The 19,118-nt window shown below is 34.7% G+C and overlaps 3 protein-coding genes across 4 annotated transcripts; all 3 read left to right on the top strand.

The window, feature by feature from the left end:
- The first annotated feature begins 2,860 nt into the window (after nucleotides 1–2,860).
- Nucleotides 2,861–4,467, top strand: LOC122310842 (BURP domain-containing protein BNM2A-like). The gene is made up of 2 exons (XM_043125038.1): nucleotides 2,861–3,060; nucleotides 3,290–4,467. The coding sequence occupies exons 1-2, from the start codon at nucleotides 3,004–3,006 to the stop codon at nucleotides 4,220–4,222; spliced, it is 990 nt and encodes a 329-aa protein (XP_042980972.1). The 5' UTR covers nucleotides 2,861–3,003; the 3' UTR covers nucleotides 4,223–4,467.
- A 1,171-nt stretch (nucleotides 4,468–5,638) lies between these two features.
- LOC122310843 (ATP-dependent Clp protease proteolytic subunit 6, chloroplastic) lies at nucleotides 5,639–11,158 on the top strand. Its single transcript, XM_043125039.1, has 9 exons — nucleotides 5,639–5,868; nucleotides 5,973–6,034; nucleotides 6,856–6,925; nucleotides 7,601–7,802; nucleotides 7,944–8,009; nucleotides 9,062–9,202; nucleotides 9,678–9,731; nucleotides 10,311–10,403; nucleotides 10,750–11,158. The coding sequence occupies exons 1-9, from the start codon at nucleotides 5,783–5,785 to the stop codon at nucleotides 10,795–10,797; spliced, it is 822 nt and encodes a 273-aa protein (XP_042980973.1). The 5' UTR covers nucleotides 5,639–5,782; the 3' UTR covers nucleotides 10,798–11,158.
- A 5,035-nt stretch (nucleotides 11,159–16,193) lies between these two features.
- Nucleotides 16,194–19,027, top strand: LOC122309999 (BURP domain-containing protein 9-like). 2 transcript variants are annotated; one of them, XM_043123876.1, is made up of 4 exons: nucleotides 16,194–16,354; nucleotides 16,489–17,112; nucleotides 17,247–17,471; nucleotides 17,789–19,027. In XM_043123876.1, the coding sequence occupies exons 1-4, from the start codon at nucleotides 16,301–16,303 to the stop codon at nucleotides 18,863–18,865; spliced, it is 1,980 nt and encodes a 659-aa protein (XP_042979810.1). In that variant the 5' UTR covers nucleotides 16,194–16,300; the 3' UTR covers nucleotides 18,866–19,027. The 2 variants fall into 2 exon arrangements, with proteins under 2 accessions (XP_042979810.1, XP_042979809.1); XM_043123875.1 differs by having other exon boundaries at nucleotides 17,780–19,027.
- The last annotated feature ends 91 nt before the right edge of the window (nucleotides 19,028–19,118 follow it).

The following is a 19,118-nucleotide window of genomic DNA, read 5'->3' as shown; positions in this document are numbered from 1 at the left end:
ATCCACGACTAGATCTTCTTTTCTAATAATCATCTCGTTATTTTTTACATAGAATGCATAGAAATCTTCAGACCTCTCATCAAAATATATTATCTGTATTCAGATGTGTTTTCCTGAGATGTCATATAGCTAGGGAGCATGTCATGCTCGAGGCTTATCTTTTTTTTTCCTTCTTTTTATTATGATGATATTAGAAATCTCCCAAAGATTAATAACCAAACCACATGTTATAGGTTGACCTAAAACGATACCTTATTATTATTATATGGGAAAGATTATGTGCGTGACTGTACGTATATATATTGACGTAAATTTGATTCATTTTTATTTATTTTTCTCACAGACAGCTTGGGATGCCTATAAAGAACAAAAAGAAAGATGCTCATTATTAAACTCTAATATAATTTATTTATTTTTTCCAGTGGGTTGATGAACACAAGTACCGTACGTCATCTTCTACGAACCATTTCCTTTTAACATTTCTTTAAATAACAAGTTGCATTTTTGGTGAGAGGCCAGCTAGCCTTGGCGATGATCAGGTGGCCTAGCTAGCTGATTCCCTCCACTAATTGATTACTTGGCGATGCATGCATGGCTAGCTAATAGCTAGAAAAATTATTTAATTATATATGAAGTGAGGCTTGTGGGGGTATGTACGTTGTGTACTACATGTATTTGCCGATGCAAGGTATATATATATATATATATATAAAGTAAAGCCGACCTGTTTAATTGGCTCTTATTTTTCGTATAGGAATAAAAACAAAAAAAAAAAAAAAAGAACAGTTTTTAATATTTTATTAAATATAAAAAAAATATTAATTTTTATTTATTTATTATTTTTAAAAGTTTCTTGGCAGAAGTTGACTTTTTTAGTCACAGATGCATGTCAAGTAATCATGATTAGTCTCGCTAAATATTCCTTTATAAAGGCAATTAGTCTGGCTTTTTGGTATCAGAACTAAGATTATATATATGATGATAGATAAATTAAATTATTTCCACTATCATATGTAAAATTTATTGATCTACACATCATCATCCTTTCTCATATATACATTTCCTCGTTAAGAATAATTAAAATGGAAAAAGCTAGCCATTTAGACCTAGATTTAAATCCAAGAAGTTGGTGAAATTCGTATTTTAATTTCCTTGAGGAGAGTACCGTTATTAGTAAGATATTTATAAAAAAAATTCTAAAATTTTCTATTTTTTAAATGCAAAAGATCTAAAAGGCTCTTAATTTATTTATTTCTCCCTGGTTTTGTCCCGATCGAGTGCACCATTGATCTTCAGCTGACTTGCGGGAAATAGGAAAGAAAATTCCGGCTCAGTGGCTGCGAGACAAAACTTGTGAAGGACAAATTAATGCAAAATTCAACCGATACTTATGTGAGACAAGATTAGCGGATTCAGGAGATGAAAACAGCTTGAAACTCGTGGTTATGTTGGCTAAAAGTCAACTTGAAACGTGCATATCAAAATATGAAATGTCTACCTGTAGATGGAGTTTGATGTCGTCGCATTGCATCTCTATTGTTCTTTCTTTCCTTTTTTTTTTTTTTTTTTTTTAAGTTTTAATTTGTATGCTTTATCCCCAAAAATAAAGTTCTTCTAGATATAAGGCAGACTTGGCTGTCTTTGTCTGCAGAAGTCAACTTCGTAGGGTGCATCATGGGTTGGCTGTTTAGCTCTCTAGGGCTTCATAATTATAGTTTCTAGTGACATTTAGCCCAAAGTAAACGACTAAACACGTACTGCTACTGGATTGGTGATTGGAATATTGGCTGTGCAGTCATTCATGGCTGACAATAGTGTTACTTTCTCTAGCGCGCAATGCAACTGAGAAGTACATAGGTGGCATGACGTAGATTTGGTGCAATGGAAAACAGATGTGGGGAGGAAGTTGAAGTTCTGTTGTTAGATTTCGATGGAAGTGATATTGTTGATCTCTTCTAGATTTGATATGATGATAATCCTTAGTTGACTTCTGCATAGATGAGACAATTGGTGAGCAGACCACGCAAATTCATATGTCAGAGTTTGTCATCTTGAATAGTTTAATGATGTCCATTCCAATATGTCTTAATCTACAGTACTGGATTGTGATCAAATCCATATTGAATGGCCAAAACACGTATGTTTTAGCTGTACTGGTTGGACTTCTGCAGAACGTACAAGTTTTAGCTGTACTAGCAAGCTATTGCTGAGATTTTCACCTTCATTTGCAAACTTAACTTGTGGTTGTTTTGTTTCTACCTTAAGTGGAAGTTACTCTAAGAGCTGGCCTGTCTAGGAAAGATAATTCACTGATGGGAAATATTTATAATCATGCTACTATTATTTGGATGCTTCAATCATTTCTATGAAGATGGCCTGTCTTTTAGCCTTGTTTCATAGCCATTCAATGGCAGGGTAGAATCCCTCAATTTTCTTTGCAAGGACTGACAATCTGCAGAATTACATGGCTTCTCCAGATGTAGTACAACCTTCTGTAAAATTCTTAACCTTTAATTAAGGGCCCACCTTTATAAAGAAAAGAGAGAGAAATTAAAAGTTGATCGGTTTGGTTGAACCCCATTTCCAAAAGGAATGAACTTAAGAGTCAACTCACAAACCATCTTTCTGGAAAAAACCAATTCATTAAGATAACAACTGTTGACTTAGAGCAGGAATTTTTAATAAAATTCAATAGGAACAGCTTTTCTGAATCAACTGACACCCACTTTGGACTCAGTCACGCCCAAGTCTGCTGCCGACTACAATGGGTTTTGCTTTCCGGACTCCACTACCACCTTTGTCCCATTTATTTAGAATATTGTTCCAGTTGTTTATACACTCAACAAACTTTAGCTGTGTGGATTAAAAATACCTAAGTCAAGATGTAATCATTAAAATAAATAAACCCCAGTGCTATATCTGATGTTACTTGCTTACAAATTGATACCCAGATAGCAGAGAAGAAAAGAAAAATTAGACTTCCTAAGAAAAGAAGAGGGAAAAATGCGTCTCCGGATTGCTTCTTGTGGCATCATTGTTTACGCACTACTTGTTCTATTGGTAAGCTCTTTGTCCTGTTATCTCTCACATCACTGAATTTCCACCGATTCACATTGAAATGCTCCTAACCATGGTACCTTACTAATCTGGTCATCCTTGTCAATTCCTGATACTGCATACCTGGCTTCAAAATTCTTAAAACCTCAATTTTGTTTTCGAACTCCATTTTCTGTGGTAATTACAATTTCGACGAGTTGTTATCTTCTGCTAATTAATGATATTATGGCAGACTGCACAAGAGAGTAATGCAAGGAAGCTGGTTACAGGAAATGGAAAAGATGTTAACAAGAAGGAATATGATATACATCAACATACCATGGTTGGCCATCTAAGCCTTCAGGACGATTCTGAGCGGAGCAATGTTGGTCATATAGAGATCAATCGTAAGCATATAGGCGAAGAGGTACGTGAGGAGAATGGTCATGAAAGGATCCTAAAGAAGCATGCGCATGCTCATCCAGAAATGCACATGGATCACATGGACCCTGCGCTAAATGTTTTTTTGGCTATAGATGATCTAAAAGTTGGGAAATCAATGCCAATTTATTTTCCCAGAAAGGATCCTTCAATGTCTCCTAGATTGCTTCCCAGAGAAGAAGTTGATTCCATTCCTTTCTCATCAACACAGCTTCCATACCTTCTTGAATTCTTCTCCTTCTCCAAGGAGTCAACCGAAGCCAAGGCTATGGAATACACACTGGGACAATGTGAGCTTGAACCCATTAAAGGAGAGACCAAGTTCTGTGCTACCTCCTTTGAGTCCTTGCTTGATTTTCCACGTAGCTTCTTTGGATTGAATAGTCGTCTAAAAGTTATAACCGCTACTGATCTCAGAAATTCAACAGTACTTATACAGAACTATACCTTTTTGGGAGTGAAGGAGATTTCAGCACCCAAAATGATAGCTTGTCATCCTATGCCTTACCCTTATGCAGTTTTCTACTGCCATGGCCAAGAGAGTGAGAATAGGCTGTTTGAAGTTTCGCTAGATGGTGAGAATGGAGAGACAGTGCAAGCAGCTGCTTTTTGCCACATGGATACCTCTCAGTGGGATCCTGAACACGTGTCATTTCGTGTGCTCGGAGTTGAACCCGGAAGCTCTCCCGTGTGCCATTTCTTTCCCGCAGACAATATAATTTGGGTGCCCATCATGTCAGCTTAGATTATATTGAAGTCCTTATGCTTCAATATATTGAACTGTTTATGTAATAATGCATGCATAGGTGTCCAGCGAAGTGGTTATTAGTTTACAACACTTTCAAGTTAAGAAGTCGTAAATTCAGGCCAACGACGGCACTGGCCGGAGACTACGGAGTAATGCTTCTAGTCTTGGAGGCATTAATTATATGTAATAAAAATCTTTACTTTTTTTGCTATAAATGATGAAAAAACACATTATTTGAAGCACCTTTATGCTTTTCTTCTTTCCACGACTGCTGGAAAATAGAACAATGCTATTTATATATATACATAAATATTTTAAAATAAAAAGATAAAAATGATAAATTATATATTAATAGGTGGTGGTGTAGAACACGATAAATTCTCCTAAGTAGCATTGTTCCTTTCGGTGGAAAATGTCCCGAAGACACCACTCACCTGCGGAGTTTCCTTTTCCGAGCCCAGCCCAGAATGATTGGTCGTCCTTGTTTGGTTTTGGGCCGTACTCCAACAATTAGTTTATCTTATTATTAAAGTCCGTTTATTTTTTATTAAGAAAAGTTATTTGATTGCATTAATTTTTCATACAGGCATTTATAATACCATTGGCAAAGAAATATATGGCCATTCAAACTGGTCTTATTAATTTTATCTGTATTTTCGTCTTATTTTGAGATCCAAATATTTAAAAACATATTTCAAATATATCAACGGTAATTACAAAAAATAATAATTAAAATATATTAATATTGTATTTTGTATTCTTTTGGGCCGGACCCTTAACATCTTGAGTCTTAATCTTGGGCCTCCAAATATAATGAAAACTTTGCGTAGCTATGGTGGCAATCGAGGGAGCCTCCGATCCCTAAGTCAGCAACGCTTTGGGTGAAGGAGTAAGGGAGCAATAATAATGAGAAGAGTTCAAAAAATCTAACCATTATTTCGATGTTTGAGAATTGTTTTATACCTGAGTTTGGAACAAGTGGTCAATGCCTTGTTGTTGGGAGTGGTGTGCCCCCATAGCTTCCTCAGTCATGCCCATTTAATGCGGCATGACCATCTGATGAAGCATTCAACGTGGCGTCGCTTCTATTTTGTCTATTTGTCGCAAACGTGATGCATCGAACTACCATTCCTTTTGCTTGTAGTCAGAGGATTACGGGTCTCTCGTCCTGTATTAGCCATTTGTCGATCTTTTACTTTTTTGGGGTTGGGCGGCCCGGTAAGGACCCGAGCGTCCTCTACTTCTCTATTTCTAGACTCGAAGGCCCTTTTTGAGTTGGGGCTTACCGGATTTCCTGGACCTCTCTTGTCTGGGCCTATATTTCTAGGAGCCCTGAGGAGAAAACCCAACATATATCATCAGAAATTACAAAAACATTGCTTTAGTTTTAAAAGAAACCATAATACATGAAAAAAAAAAAGGGGTAGGGTTCGTAACATTAATTAACAGCAACTTCGCGGTTTATACTTTCCAACCAAAATAATAGAACTTATTATCTATCCCAACGACGCCATCGCTACTCTCACGCTCTGTCTCTCTTCTTTCGCCGAGTGCAAGATGATAGCTTCAGCTATCTCCTCGCGTTTAAACTTCTCAATCGCTTCTTGTAACAGAGACTCGTCCATTCCTTTATTTTCCCGCAGGTATCTATGTGCACAAACACGCACAAACATATCAATTGCATAGTTTCAGTCAGTTGGGAAATTTTGATTTTGCTTTATGTTGTCAATTCTTGGATTTCTTTCAGAAACTCAAGGAGGTCGATAGTCTGCGCCTTGCCAAGTCCCTACCGAGATTCTTTAACATCTGGTATCTTTTACAACTCAAAATTTGAAACTACTTTTATAATTAATGTAGTGTATGAGTTCCTTTTTTTTTTCCCCTCATTCTCAGTGGTTGGGTATATGCTACAACTCGATTTTGGGACGACCAAGTTGTCTTTTTTGAGCTAATTTGTGCTAAGCAGCAGTTTATTGAAGTTACTTTTTTGTGATAAGTAGGTAAGGGAAAATAAAAATTTAGAGTTACTTTGAATAATGGTTTGCTTTTGTGTCAAAATTTACAAGTGGTAACCTTTGGTAACAGAGCAAGTGCTCATGAATTCAATTGTGGTCATTTCCCATAGCTTGGGATTTCTTTTATTGGTACTGGTATCCGAGAACACCCTCCTGACTAATCCCAGGGGTGCACAAGCCTTCGGTAAGGAGATTCCCGCAAGTGCACCCCAGGTAACTCAAGGGAAAAATCCCCCTTTCTGGTTCCCCCTAAGAATTATTTACACTCAAGAGGATTCAAACATTAGACCTAGAGGGAGCATACCACCAAGACCAAGGCATTTACCACTTGAGCTAACCCTTAGGGGTTGCCATAGCTTAGACTTTCAGAGTAGGTCTTTCATTTCATCCAAACATTTGTCATGGTCAGAGCCAGTTCTCGCTGGTTTTTTAATTGAAAATTCCCATTAATGCTTATTGTATCTATGGCTTATTGATTATTTGTTGAGCTACTGAATATGTTTGGTTAGTCCTGAATCTTGTAAAGATACATAAACGCCTCCGCGATGGCCAATGCATTAACTTTTGCATTTTTGCATAAAAAGATAGTTCTAATATATGTAACATGGTGTTCAGGCTTATCCAGTAAAACTTGTGGTTTACCTCATAAGCATGCAGAGAAGGATTTTCATGATGTTGGTAAAAGGTGTGTGACTTGTTCCCTTTTTGCTTAAAGTGCTTAAGGTAATCCTCTCTCTTTCCTTTTTTTTTTTTTTTTTGTTTGGTAATATTTACACACAACCACATGTATATAGGCATATGTACAAGCTACAAACACTTGTATGTATGTGTATCTGTTATATAATGGTGGTCTGTACATCTTTTGTATCGACTACACATGAATTTTCAAGTGATTATTTGAATAGTATGTGGTTGCACTTAGAGGTTTTCTTGTGTCCTCTATAGCGACCTAGATAGGTCTTATCTCTTGTATACCATCTTGTATACTTGGGCTATGCCTATCCTTATTAATACTACCGTTTACTTATCAAAAACAAAAAACTTAAGAGATTTTCTATACTTATAATGGAGTATGTTACAACAGTGCCACTGTTACATCCATCTGATTAAAAATTACATCAGAGAAATGAATAAGCACGTGTTGGAATTGGGAGCAGCAAAAAGCATTGCATCTGAACCTTGTTTGTTTTGATCTATCTTCACAATATTAAATAGGAAACATGTTACATATGCCTATGATCTATTAGCAATCTGTTTAGATCCTATAATGGTTGATGTTTGGTCTGGTTCTGTGTTCTCTCCTTCTCTAATTAACTATTTGATGGAAAAATAAGCCATTTAAACTGCATTCGATATGCAGTTATGATGCAATAGAAGCCAAAACAGGGAATCCACCCATAATGCCAGCTGTGATGACCCCAGGAGGGCCTTTAGATCTCTCATCCGTGCTATTCAGGAATCGCATAATCTTCATTGGGCAGCCAATCACCTCACAGGTGGCTCAACGAGTCATATCGCAGCTTGTAACTCTGGCAACTGTTGATGAGGATGCAGATATTCTGGTGTGGTTCTGTTGATAGTAATCTTTGAATTGATGCATTGGGAGTGTAAACTCAATTTTCTACAGCATGTTTTGTTTAGTTTATTTTTATTTTTAAAGATTAACTCTTTACAGCTTATGAGTTAGTCCTGTACCTTGTCAGGTGTATTTGAACTGCCCTGGTGGAAGTACATACTCTGTGTTGGCCATATATGATTGCATGTCTTGGGTAAGATTACAAAGAAAACCGTTGCATTTCTCTGCTCCCTTTTTCTTAATTAGTTTTTGCCACCTTTAGTAATTGAAAAATTATTAGTCTTTGCTACCTCTAGCAGAATATGAACTTTTCTTGGTACTCTGATATTGTAATGACCTATTAAAAGCTGAGAAAATTTTGATTGATCATAAACACTATATTGGTGTATCTCCTTATATGCAATGGTTGTGATATTATGTCTTAGAAATCCCATATAAAGTTGTTAAGTGCAAATCAAAACCACTTTTTTTCTCAATAATCCTCAATTTGAAAGCAATAATGATGAATTAAACTGTTGTCTAAGTGACTGAAATGATTGGAGGAGATCTAAAAGTAGAAAATATATCAAATGAGGAGCACAAAGGTAAGTAACATGCCAATGTATGTGAATCTCATGCTTGCTAATTTCAAAAGGTGGCTTGACCATTTTACTGACCAAAATACCTAACTTGAATGTAAGAAAAAGAACCTATGGAGAACGGAAACTAAAGGAAGAAGATTGCTAAGGAAACAAAAAGATAGGCCCCTATCTCTCTGTCTGATTTCTTTTATTTCATTTAGGTGGTTATTAGTTTTTATAAGTGACATTCAAGACAAACGGGGGAACAACTGATAACGTTTCTGTGATTGGGCTTTTTGTCCCAATGCTCATGCAAACCATAGTTTATAGATTGCAAACAGAAGGATCTTCTTCCTTTAAATTGTAAGAGCAGGTTACCAGACTGTCATTGGATATTGACAGTTGCTTCCCATGTACTCATACAATCCTGTTAAGCACTCAGGCTAGCATGCTAAACTGTTCATCTGATTATCTATTTGGCATTAGGTGATCAGAATTGGATTATGCGGTCATTAGATGTTTTATGTTACTTGTAAGTAAAAGCATGTATTGCAAGATACTCCATCTCGCAAATGGCATTACTGTGTATACAACTATCATTCTTATTTCTCTTTGGAAAAAAAAGAAGTAAAAGAAAAGTCTTTGATTTCTCACTCTCAGAGCATATATTAACTCATATATTCAGATCAAGCCTAAGGTTGGCACAGTATGTTTTGGAGTAGCGGCAAGCCAGGGCGCACTTCTTCTTGCTGGTGGAGAAAAGGGAATGCGCTATGCAATGCCAAATGCACGTATTATGATACATCAACCACAGAGTGGATGTGGGGTATGAATTGCCTTTTAGTGTATTTTATGGCATTTTATGAAAAGGAGATCTTGTCACAGGATATACCATTTTTCCAATCCCATTTCATTTCCTCTTTTATGTTTACCTTTTTTTTGGTCCTTTTGCTGTCTTATAATTATGCTGGTGTTTGAGATTATAAAGTTAATGTTTACATTAGTTTTTCCTATCTACAGTGATTTGATAATAGAAAATCACAATAGTATCATATGAAATGGATTTGGGATTTGGTATCGGGTTTGGGTACGTACAAGCCCCAGTATCAGACTCTTTTGCTTTTCAATGATGTTCCCCTCTTAACCATCTCATGTCCTGACATTATGGGTATGGCTGGGTGAAGTGGTCCCTCTGCGCAACTCAATCCATAAATATCTTCTCACTGGCATTTGTGATACAGCTAATTTCAGATGGTGGTAGATGTGGCATGGTTCTTTTGCTAAGATATATTTGTTTACAGGGTCATGTGGAAGATGTGAGGCGCCAAGTGAACGAAGCAGTGCAATCTCGCCATGTTAGTCTCCCTTTCCCTCTCAGTTGCATGCTCTGAATTATCTCTGGACAGTTAGAATGTGGTTCAAATGATGCCTCTTATATTCTCTCCAGTTTGAATAAAAAATGAAGAACATGACTCACATAACTTGAATATAAGTTTTGAGCATTCAAGAAACTGAAAATTAGGTTTACCGTTGTACTGGGCTGGACTGTTCTGATTAATTTCACTCTGCCCTGCAGTGAAGGTGACGATAGAGATATGCATCATGATTGTTAGAAAAACCAGGCTAATCCTTCGTTGGACTAGTAAATACAAATGACTTGATCATCATAAGAAGTGTTGAATGATTAACAAGGAACCTACGTTCTTTTGCTGCATTCTTGCGTTTTAGTAAAAGCCTATGATCTGAAACTTGCATGATTTCCAGAGCTTTGACAGAAAATATCGATATAGCGTTTGTCCATTTTACGATTTCCATAACAATTGAGATTAGGATTATTTTCCATACTCCACCCCTAAATGAATTCACCAATTTCTAGATTATCCGTTTCCAGAACATAATTGTACTTTTCTTCTTTTTGTGGTAATATTATGCAGAAAATTGACAAAATGTATGCTGCTTTTACTGGTCAATCTCTTGAGAAAGTGCAACAATACACTGAAAGGGACCGTTTCTTGTCTGTTTCTGAGGTAATGTCGCTCGGCCTGTTTTACTATTTAATCCATGTCTTCTTTACTTGTGTATTATTCAGATGAGTAAAGGAAATGGCCAAGGGAAATTTAAGCTGTCTGCATCGCTAGAACTTTATAGGCCAATTAAGCAGTACCTCATGAAGATATTGCTTTTGAGACGTAATGAGTGTAGACCCTGCATGCTCAAGATTTGAGATTCGAATTCCAGTAGAATGAAAGAGATTCCATTCTCTGCTACCTTTTTTTTTTTTTTTTTTCCCAACTTTCCTGGGCTCTTACTACTCCAGTATATGTTCTCCACCAAAATTAACAGTTTTCTTGCGGTTGCTGCCTCTAATTGCAGGCTATGGAGTTTGGACTCATCGATGGCGTGCTAGAAACTGAATATTGAATTCCGATATTTTTCCTAACCATTCATGTCTTGGGAACATCAGAGTTCAATTTGTTATCAAACAGATATTCCTCAGGCTGGCTAAAGTTTGCATATGATATTCATCAATTGAGAGTTGTATTTCTTATCTCAATTAAAGTAAGCTCTGATCTTCAAAGGCTGGCTGTTTTGGGTTGTCATTCTTGATTCTTCTGGGTGAAGTTGGTATCTATTGCTTTAGATTAACATAGAACAGCTTGTGTTGTTACGGATCTTGGTCTAGGCAGATGTCATAACCCTCGAGAAATTGAGAACTCCAATCATGTAATCTTACATGATCAGTTTGTAATCTATACTAGGCTAATAAAAGAATTTATCATAATTATTGGTCTTTGTGTACTAAGAAATTTGTTTAATGAGAAATACTTTAGCTAAAAAAAAATACGGAATTCGAAGAAATTAACAAATAAATAGGTAACTTGTATATAAGAGTTTACCTCAAAAGTCGTAGGTTTAAAAAAAAAAAAAAAAAAAATCACGATAAGAGATAAGGACGACTGCTTAAACTATAACAAAACAACCACATAGGGATCCTATGATGGATTGGGGAGATCTAGCTGTTCTTGTACTCGGTCAGAATTATTAATATTTCTCTTAACGTATATATCACTCAAACTCGCGTGATCCCTCCTTAGATAGACTGGTTATAAGTGGTTACATATGCCCAAAGATGTTGAGTGCCTAACAATAAAAAATAATAATGATATATTACACCTTATTTTATAATTAATTAATGTGATAGAAAAACGTCATTATTGGACCATCTAAAGTTTACCGCTTGGATGCTTTTATTTTAACGTGATGCCATCACGTGATTTAAAAAATAACACAAATATAAAAGGAATAGACATAATCTAGAGTGTTAGTCTCTCTCTTTTATATTAGTTGTCACTCTTGTTTTGTTTTGAATTTATTTTTTTCATTTTTTAAAATAAACCATATGATAGTATCATGTCAAGAAGGTCATCTGAGCGAGAAGCCTTAGATTGTCTAATGAGAAAACTTGTGATAATGTCATTTCATTAGAAATATAGAAAAATCTTATTTGACTTTAAAATCTTACATAATTATCATCCACAGAAACAAAATTAATAACTGTAAAAATATATTACTCATTAAAAAAAAAAAAAAAACTCAACAAGTAAGCTCAAAAACAGTACCTAGAGGCTAGAGGGTAGAGCATTCTTATTCTTTAATTACATTTATTTATGTATGACTAATTAATCGGTCATGTAATTGGTGTTACATCACTACTATATAATATATAGTTTTGACTTGACTTTTTTTTAATGACACATAAGCTTTTGGAATAAAACCTGTAGCTTATATCTCTAGCATTACTATTTATTTATTAAGATTTTATGTCACGTCGATCTCTTGAGAATCGGGATCTAGGATCCTTCAATGCTTTTCGTAAAAGTGACATTTCCTGGCACTGTATTGCAAAAACACGATCAAGTGCATGCTTGAAGCCAAGGGCTTCTCAATTCTTAACTCTCCATGACAACTCTCAAGCTGTCTATACGCGTACAATTCTTCGATCCATACAATTATTCTTATATATTTTTCTATTATTTCATTATTATTTAAAAATCATTTATTATTATTCACAAACTATTAATTATTATTCATAAATTATTTCATTATTTACAAATAATCTAAGATATTCTTATAATAAAAAAGAAAGTTTTAGTTTACACAAGGACAATTTCTTGTTGGAAGAGCTAGCGCCATAAACAAGGAACACCAATGATAAATTAAGCTACTTGATGATCATGTTATATGGATGTATACAAAGTTGGGTGACTCAGCCATACTGCTTGTGATCAACTAGCTGAAAGCCAAGCTTGTGATTTTCTAATCATTTGAAACAGGTTATGAGCTCAACAGCAATAACGTATTCTTTTATTTCTCGATCTTTAGGGAATATTAAAAGTCAAATTTCAAAGGTCAGTTCAAAATTATGATTAGAGAATATAACGCTATCATATTATCACTAAGATTCATTTTTCTCAAGGTGTCGATTAGGCATACAGATCTCAACGCCATGCCGAAGAATAATTTATAAGTCCATTTCATTTGATATCATGTCATCGATTTTTTATATTTTTTTATCCAAGTTATTAATTAGTTAAATAATGCAACTCATTAATGTCATCATTTTTAATTCGTTTATAATTTTAAATGGTAATTATTGATGTGACACATTTTGTAGTTAATTACAGTAAATAAAAAAATGCTAAAAATATGATACATTAGTTAGCATAGCATGATTATGGATGACAAAATTTAAGATAAAAAAAATAACATCTCTTTATATTACCATGTAACAAATTAGCGTTATATCATAAAACATTACAAGAAATATGTTCAGTTATGATCAGTTATTTTTTATAAAAATAATTATTTTTTATCAAAATAAATTTATTTTAATCGTAAATAGTCATTATCATCATATATAATTCGTCATAAATATTCATATTTCTTATAGCGAGAATTAAACTAATTCCGAGGTCTAACTTGGTTCGTGTTCATCTTCACAAAGAATCATAAATTTGTCGTGGTTGGTACGTCGACATCTTCTAAGGTCTTCAATGAATCATTTGAATTTTTTAGACGCTTAAATTTATTTGGCAAAATCTAATAATAAGATTTGATCTATTAATTTAAAAATAGAAAAGAAAAGGAACCAAAAAAAGTCTGACTTTCCGTTGCCGTGGATAAGTTTGATTCACCAGATCAATAAGATCATTATCTTAATCTTTTTGTTTTATCTTGCAATTAATTAACTAATCTGAAATTTGTTTGATCCAAGATTCAGATTTTAAATTAGAGAAGTTGAATTTTTTATAAATAGTAATGACTTAAAATGGTAGAATAAGTGTGTTTAGATATTAAAATAAGTTTAGATATATTTATAAAAAATTAAAAAAAATTATAAATATGACGTATAATAAGATTTCAAGTTGAAATAAATTTAATAATTTAAAAATTAAATATTTAGATGTTAAACTCGAGTTAAAATTATATTAAACTTTTGATTCTAAGTTTCAAACGAGATCTCAGCATGATCATTCGCTTGGACTTTTCTTAGTTTTCCCCGTAAATAATTTAACCAGAGGAGTCATATATAATTATATGATGATAGCAGCTAAATTCACTACTGCCATGGTCGACCAACAAACAAACAAAAATAAAAGTGGCATCTCCTGAGTCCATACTTATTGATCAAATAGTAGCTAGCCATATGTGAAATTATTACTTTTCTAAAGAATATGAAGATAAATTTAATTATTTATATTATATTCTTAAAATTAATTTGTATGAATTTATTATGATTTTAAGACTTTCTATAAATTTTAATTAAATATTTCAGATTATTTATGAATAATAATGAAATAGTTTATGAATAATAGTAAATGATTTATAAATAATAATAAAATAAGTTTAAAATAGTTATGTCCTAAATACATTTTAAATATTATTGCTCATAAAATGAATGTTTATTAAGCAATAATAATAATAATAATAGTAATTTTTTATCATTTAACCTAATTAATTAAATAGAAATCTAGTTATAAATATAACTGCGTATTAATATATAAATACTAATTTAATCTAATTAATTAAAAATTAAATTTTATTAAAAATAATATTAACTTAAATTTTAATATTAAAAAATTAATATTATTACACATATTAATGGGGGGATTTTTTTTTGTACTTAACAAATTCATTAAATAAAACTCATTAATTAATGTGAGGTACGGTTTTTCATGCATGCTTGAGTGGCGCCGCTCGTCTAGGTAGCTAGCTACGCATATGCATGCGAAGAGCTGTGTAGCCGTCCGTCCACTGTTTCTCATGGGGTGAGCACTGAGGCTATGTAGATCATTCGTAGGCCGGGCCGTTGATTTGTTCCTTTGTATATAAGGAAAGTGCCAGTACAGCCTTCAATCTTATCGCTCAATATTGTAGTAAATGTATTTTAGTTTTTTTTTAAATTTATTTTAATTAATAGTTAAGAAATTAATTATTAATAAAATTATATATTTATTTTTTAATTTTTTTAATAATTAAAGATGATATTAAAAATCATTTAAAAAAAAAGTAATCACTGTAATTGTGCTAGCGGTACACCTAACCGCTAGCGCCATCCTAGTATATAAAGTACTAGTACTGTTGTTGCTTGTGACGTAGACAGTAGCTGGACTTTCTGTATACTTCAGTTTTATCCGGATTTTTTTTTTTTTTTTTTGCAGTTTATATAAATATATATTTTTTAATGGACTTAATATAATAAATATTTTATTTTATCTCATTATTATAATTTTTTTTAAATTTTTATATAAAACATTAAATTAGAGATTCTGTTTTTTATTATTAAAATCATCTTATTTTTACTATCTAAATAATCCCTAATGAGGAGGAGGTGACCTTTCTCAAAGCAACAATGTTACGTATAGTCGTGGAATTGAAAACGCTGCGTAATTATTTTAAAAAAGAGTGAGGTCCACGATTAAAAAGTTAGTTTTTTTTTTTATGTGGGTTCCGTATTAATTTATTTTTTTCAAAACAACTGTATGCTACTTACATAATAACGACTACAAATATTATTTCTATTCTCAAAAATGGCCACGCCCTCCCCGCTCCCATACAAGGTGGCATGCATGCAAGTGACCGCCCCTTCTCAATTAAAGGGCTTGCATAGTTGCCGAGGCGTCCTAGCACATCACATCACGTTACAATTTGTAAATATTGCTTATTAAATAAAGAAAAGTTCTTTTTATCATCCTCACACTCTACACATCATATTTATTTTAATTTATTTTTTATTTTTTCTATAATAAATATATAGTGTGTGGATGATAAATAGAATAATTTAATTAGTTTAATAAAAATAAAATGAAATAAAAAATAAAAAATAATATTTTAATATATAAAGTGTGTGGTGTGGGATGATGTGTAGCATTTGTCTTAAATAAAATATCTAAGAGTTTGCTGCTCATATTTGGTGGATAGAATATTCACACAATATCCAAAATTATATATTATTTTCTACATCAACTTTATTCCATTTTGGTTAAAAAAAAAAAAAATTATGTTTTACAACTTGAGGTGCTTTATTCGAATCGAGGAGGAATCTTCATAAATGGAAAAAAATAAAAGAAAAGGGGAATACTCTGATTATTGAGCAAGTGGCCAAGTGTATGGGATTCTAACAAGTTTCCTCGTATGTTGTAATAATTATCTCGTGTTGGCATATTTAATATTGTCTACTGGCAATTAGTACTTTAACCATCAATTATTGGCCTGTCTAGGCATATGGATATGTAATAACTTACGTCATTAAAATCTCTCTCTCTCTCTCTCTCTGATCGGATGGCTATTAAAGCTAGCATAGTTTCCTTGAGAATTCGCACACTGAACTAGAGAGTAGAGACTTCAGTTTCGTAGGAAGAATATGGCTCTTCGGTTTGCATATGGGGTCCTCCTCTTTTGTCTGTTGCTCTTAAGGGTAAAGCCTTCTTAATTAATTCTCACGACAGCATGCATGCATGTACTCATGTTTTGTACCATAATCTTGAGCTTCACATCATGAAGTTAAGCATTTCTTAAGTTTTTACCTATGCATCATTTGTTTGCTTGCAGTGTGACCACATCAGTGGAGCGAGGGACGTTGCAAAAGACTCTTATAAATCTGCTTACGGTACCAAAGAGAATTTGGAAGATCAGTCGGGTTACGCGTCAGGTTATGCAGCTGCCTACCGGACTCAAAAGGATGCAAAAGATTCTTATGAATCTGCTTACGGTACCAAAGAGAATTTGGAAGATCAGTCGGGTTACTCGTCAGGTTATGCAGCTGCTTACCGGACTCAAAAGGATACAAAAGATTCTTATGAATCTGCTTACGGTACCAAAGAGAATTTGGAAGATCAGTCCGGTTACGCAACAGGTTATGCAGCTACTTACCGAACTCAGAAGGTTGCAAAAGATTCTCATAAATCTGCTTACAGTTCCAAAAAGAATTTGGAAGATCAGTCTGGTTATGCTTCAGGTTATGCAGCTGCTTACCAGACTCAAAAGGTTTCAAAAGATTCTTATGAATCTGCTTACGGTTCCAAAGAGAATTTGAAAGATCAGTCTGGTTACGCTTCAGGTTATGCAGCTGCTTACCGGACAAAAAAAGTGGCGAAAGACACTAATTACATCACTGCTTATGGTACTAAAGATCTAGACGCGAAATACGCAGAGATGGAGGACGTTCCAGAGGATGTAAGTGATTCGTTCACCGAGAACTGATTATCACACTTTATTTGAAAGTTTGCATGTTATGATCTAAAGTTGATCTTAATTTGCCTGGAGCAGTGTGGCCATATATTGATCTTTTTGTGTTTTTTTGTTTGCAGCAAACCCATGCTAATGGAGGGAAGGACGTAGATGAACAACACTTGAAACAAGAGGAGGTGGCAAACCAAAAAGAGATGAACCAACCCTACATCGCTGGGTACACAAGCAGACGAGCAAATTACATTACTGCCTACCGAACCAGACAAGATGGGGAAGAATCTTACCTAGCTAAGTATGGTACAAAAGAAGACTTGGAAGACTCTGGGATGAAAAATAAAAAGCAGGTAAGTCTTTGTTCCAGCATCCGCACGATAACACTTCATTTTAGAAGTTTGCACCTTCAGTACGTTGATCTTAATTTGGCCGAAATCCTTGCAATGTGGCCACTGATCTTTGAGTTTTCGTTTATATAGCTGGTTATCAAACCAGGCAAGATGCAAAAGACAATTACAGAACTGCTAAAGAAGCATTGAAAAACTCTGGGATACAGTACAAAAAGCATGTTAGTTTTTGTTTCGTGTCTGCACATTACACTTTATAAGAGTTTACGTTTTCTTAAAAAATTGGTCGAAATTTGTAATCTTGTCTGCAGTGTGGCCAGATTGATAATGATGTGAAGGACGTAGCCGATCAAAACTTGCAAAAAGTGGAAGTGACACAAGAAAAAGGGATGAACCAACCTTACAAAGCCGGTTACAGAAACAGACAGTATGAGGCAGGTTACGGAAACAGACAGTATGATGCTGGTTACAGAAATAGACAGTATGAGGCTGGTTACCGAACCAGGCAAGATGCAAAAGACAATTACATTGCTGGATACACTGGGAAGAGAGATCAGGGCCCTTACACTGCTGGCTATAGAAGTGCGCAAGACGTGAAAGAGTTGGATTACATTAGTGCATATGGAGATGGGAAAGACTCTAAAGAGTCAGGCATGGAGCATGAAAATCATATGGCAGCAAAGCCATCATCCCACATGGATCGCTCGGAAGCATTCAAGTCAGGCTTTTTCACCATGGATGATCTATTTGTGGGGAAGACAATGCCCCTCCGCTTTCCTATCCAAGAGTTTCCCCATTTCTTGCCAAGAGAAGAAGCTGATTCCATTCCTTTCTCAATGGCCCAACTCTCAAACGTTCTTCAACTCTACTCAATCCCTCCAGGTTCTCCCAGTGCCCGGGCTATGGAAAACACACTCCAACAGTGCGAATCTCTACCCATCAAGGGGGAGATCAAGCACTGCGCTACCTCTTTAGAGTCCATGCTTGGTTTTGTACACAACATCATGGGCTCATGGCCCAACCTGGATGTCCTAACAATCACCCACCCCACAGTGGCAACTGTCTCGACACAGAATTACTCTGTTCTGAGAATTTCAGAGGAAATTTATGCTCCTAAATGGGTAGCTTGTCATCCCTTGCCGTACCCTTACAAAGTTTTCTACTGCCACTTCATAGAAAGGAGCAAAATATTCAAGGTTTTACTAGGGGGTGAGAATGAACATAAGGTGGAAGCAGTTGCTGTATGCCACATGGACACGTCTGAATGGGACCCTGATCACATTCTCTTTCGCCAACTAGGGATCAAGCCCGGCTCTTCTTCTCCAATATGCCATTTCCTCCCGGTATATCATCTTGTTTGGGTTCCATCACCAACACCAGCAACAGCCTCTATCTAGACCAAGGGTAGCTCTGCTTCCTGTATCTTGTGTAGATGTCGAATAAAGGTCAATAACCTGGGGTCCTGAGTTCCTGTAACATAGTGGACCTCGCGCTTCTCTACTGTGATAGTTCATGTTTTTTTTCCCTTAATATAAGCTTATGGTGGTGATTAATTTCTAGTTTGTTGTTCGTAATTTCTGTGTGGTTAATGTCACTTACTTGGAATTGGACTTTATGTACAAAAGGTTTGGACTCTGTTCGCTCACAAGT

Source organism: Carya illinoinensis, chromosome 5 (assembly GCF_018687715.1).
Source record: "Carya illinoinensis cultivar Pawnee chromosome 5, C.illinoinensisPawnee_v1, whole genome shotgun sequence".
Classification (NCBI taxonomy): Eukaryota; Viridiplantae; Streptophyta; class Magnoliopsida; order Fagales; family Juglandaceae; genus Carya; species Carya illinoinensis.
The sequence above is the reverse complement of the archived record's forward strand: the minus strand, read 5'-3'. Positions and strand labels throughout refer to the sequence as shown.

Bases quoted from the DNA above. Each gene is read 5' to 3' on its own strand.
- LOC122310842 (XM_043125038.1), top strand. From the start codon at position 3,004: ATGCGTCTCCGGATTGCTTCTTGTGGCATCATTGTTTACGCACTACTT. The intron at 3,061-3,289 runs GTAAGCTCTTTG...ATATTATGGCAG, and splicing joins ACGCACTACTTGTTCTATTG to ACTGCACAAGAGAGTAATGC.
- LOC122310843 (XM_043125039.1), top strand. From the start codon at position 5,783: ATGATAGCTTCAGCTATCTCCTCGCGTTTAAACTTCTCAATCGCTTCT. The intron at 7,803-7,943 runs GTGTGGTTCTGT...GTACCTTGTCAG, and splicing joins ATGAGGATGCAGATATTCTG to GTGTATTTGAACTGCCCTGG. The intron at 10,404-10,749 runs GTAATGTCGCTC...CTCTAATTGCAG, and splicing joins GTTTCTTGTCTGTTTCTGAG to GCTATGGAGTTTGGACTCAT.
- LOC122309999 (XM_043123875.1), top strand. From the start codon at position 16,301: ATGGCTCTTCGGTTTGCATATGGGGTCCTCCTCTTTTGTCTGTTGCTC. The intron at 17,113-17,246 runs GTAAGTGATTCG...TTTTGTTTGCAG, and splicing joins TGGAGGACGTTCCAGAGGAT to CAAACCCATGCTAATGGAGG. The intron at 17,472-17,779 runs GTAAGTCTTTGT...TCTTGTCTGCAG, and splicing joins GGATGAAAAATAAAAAGCAG to TGTGGCCAGATTGATAATGA.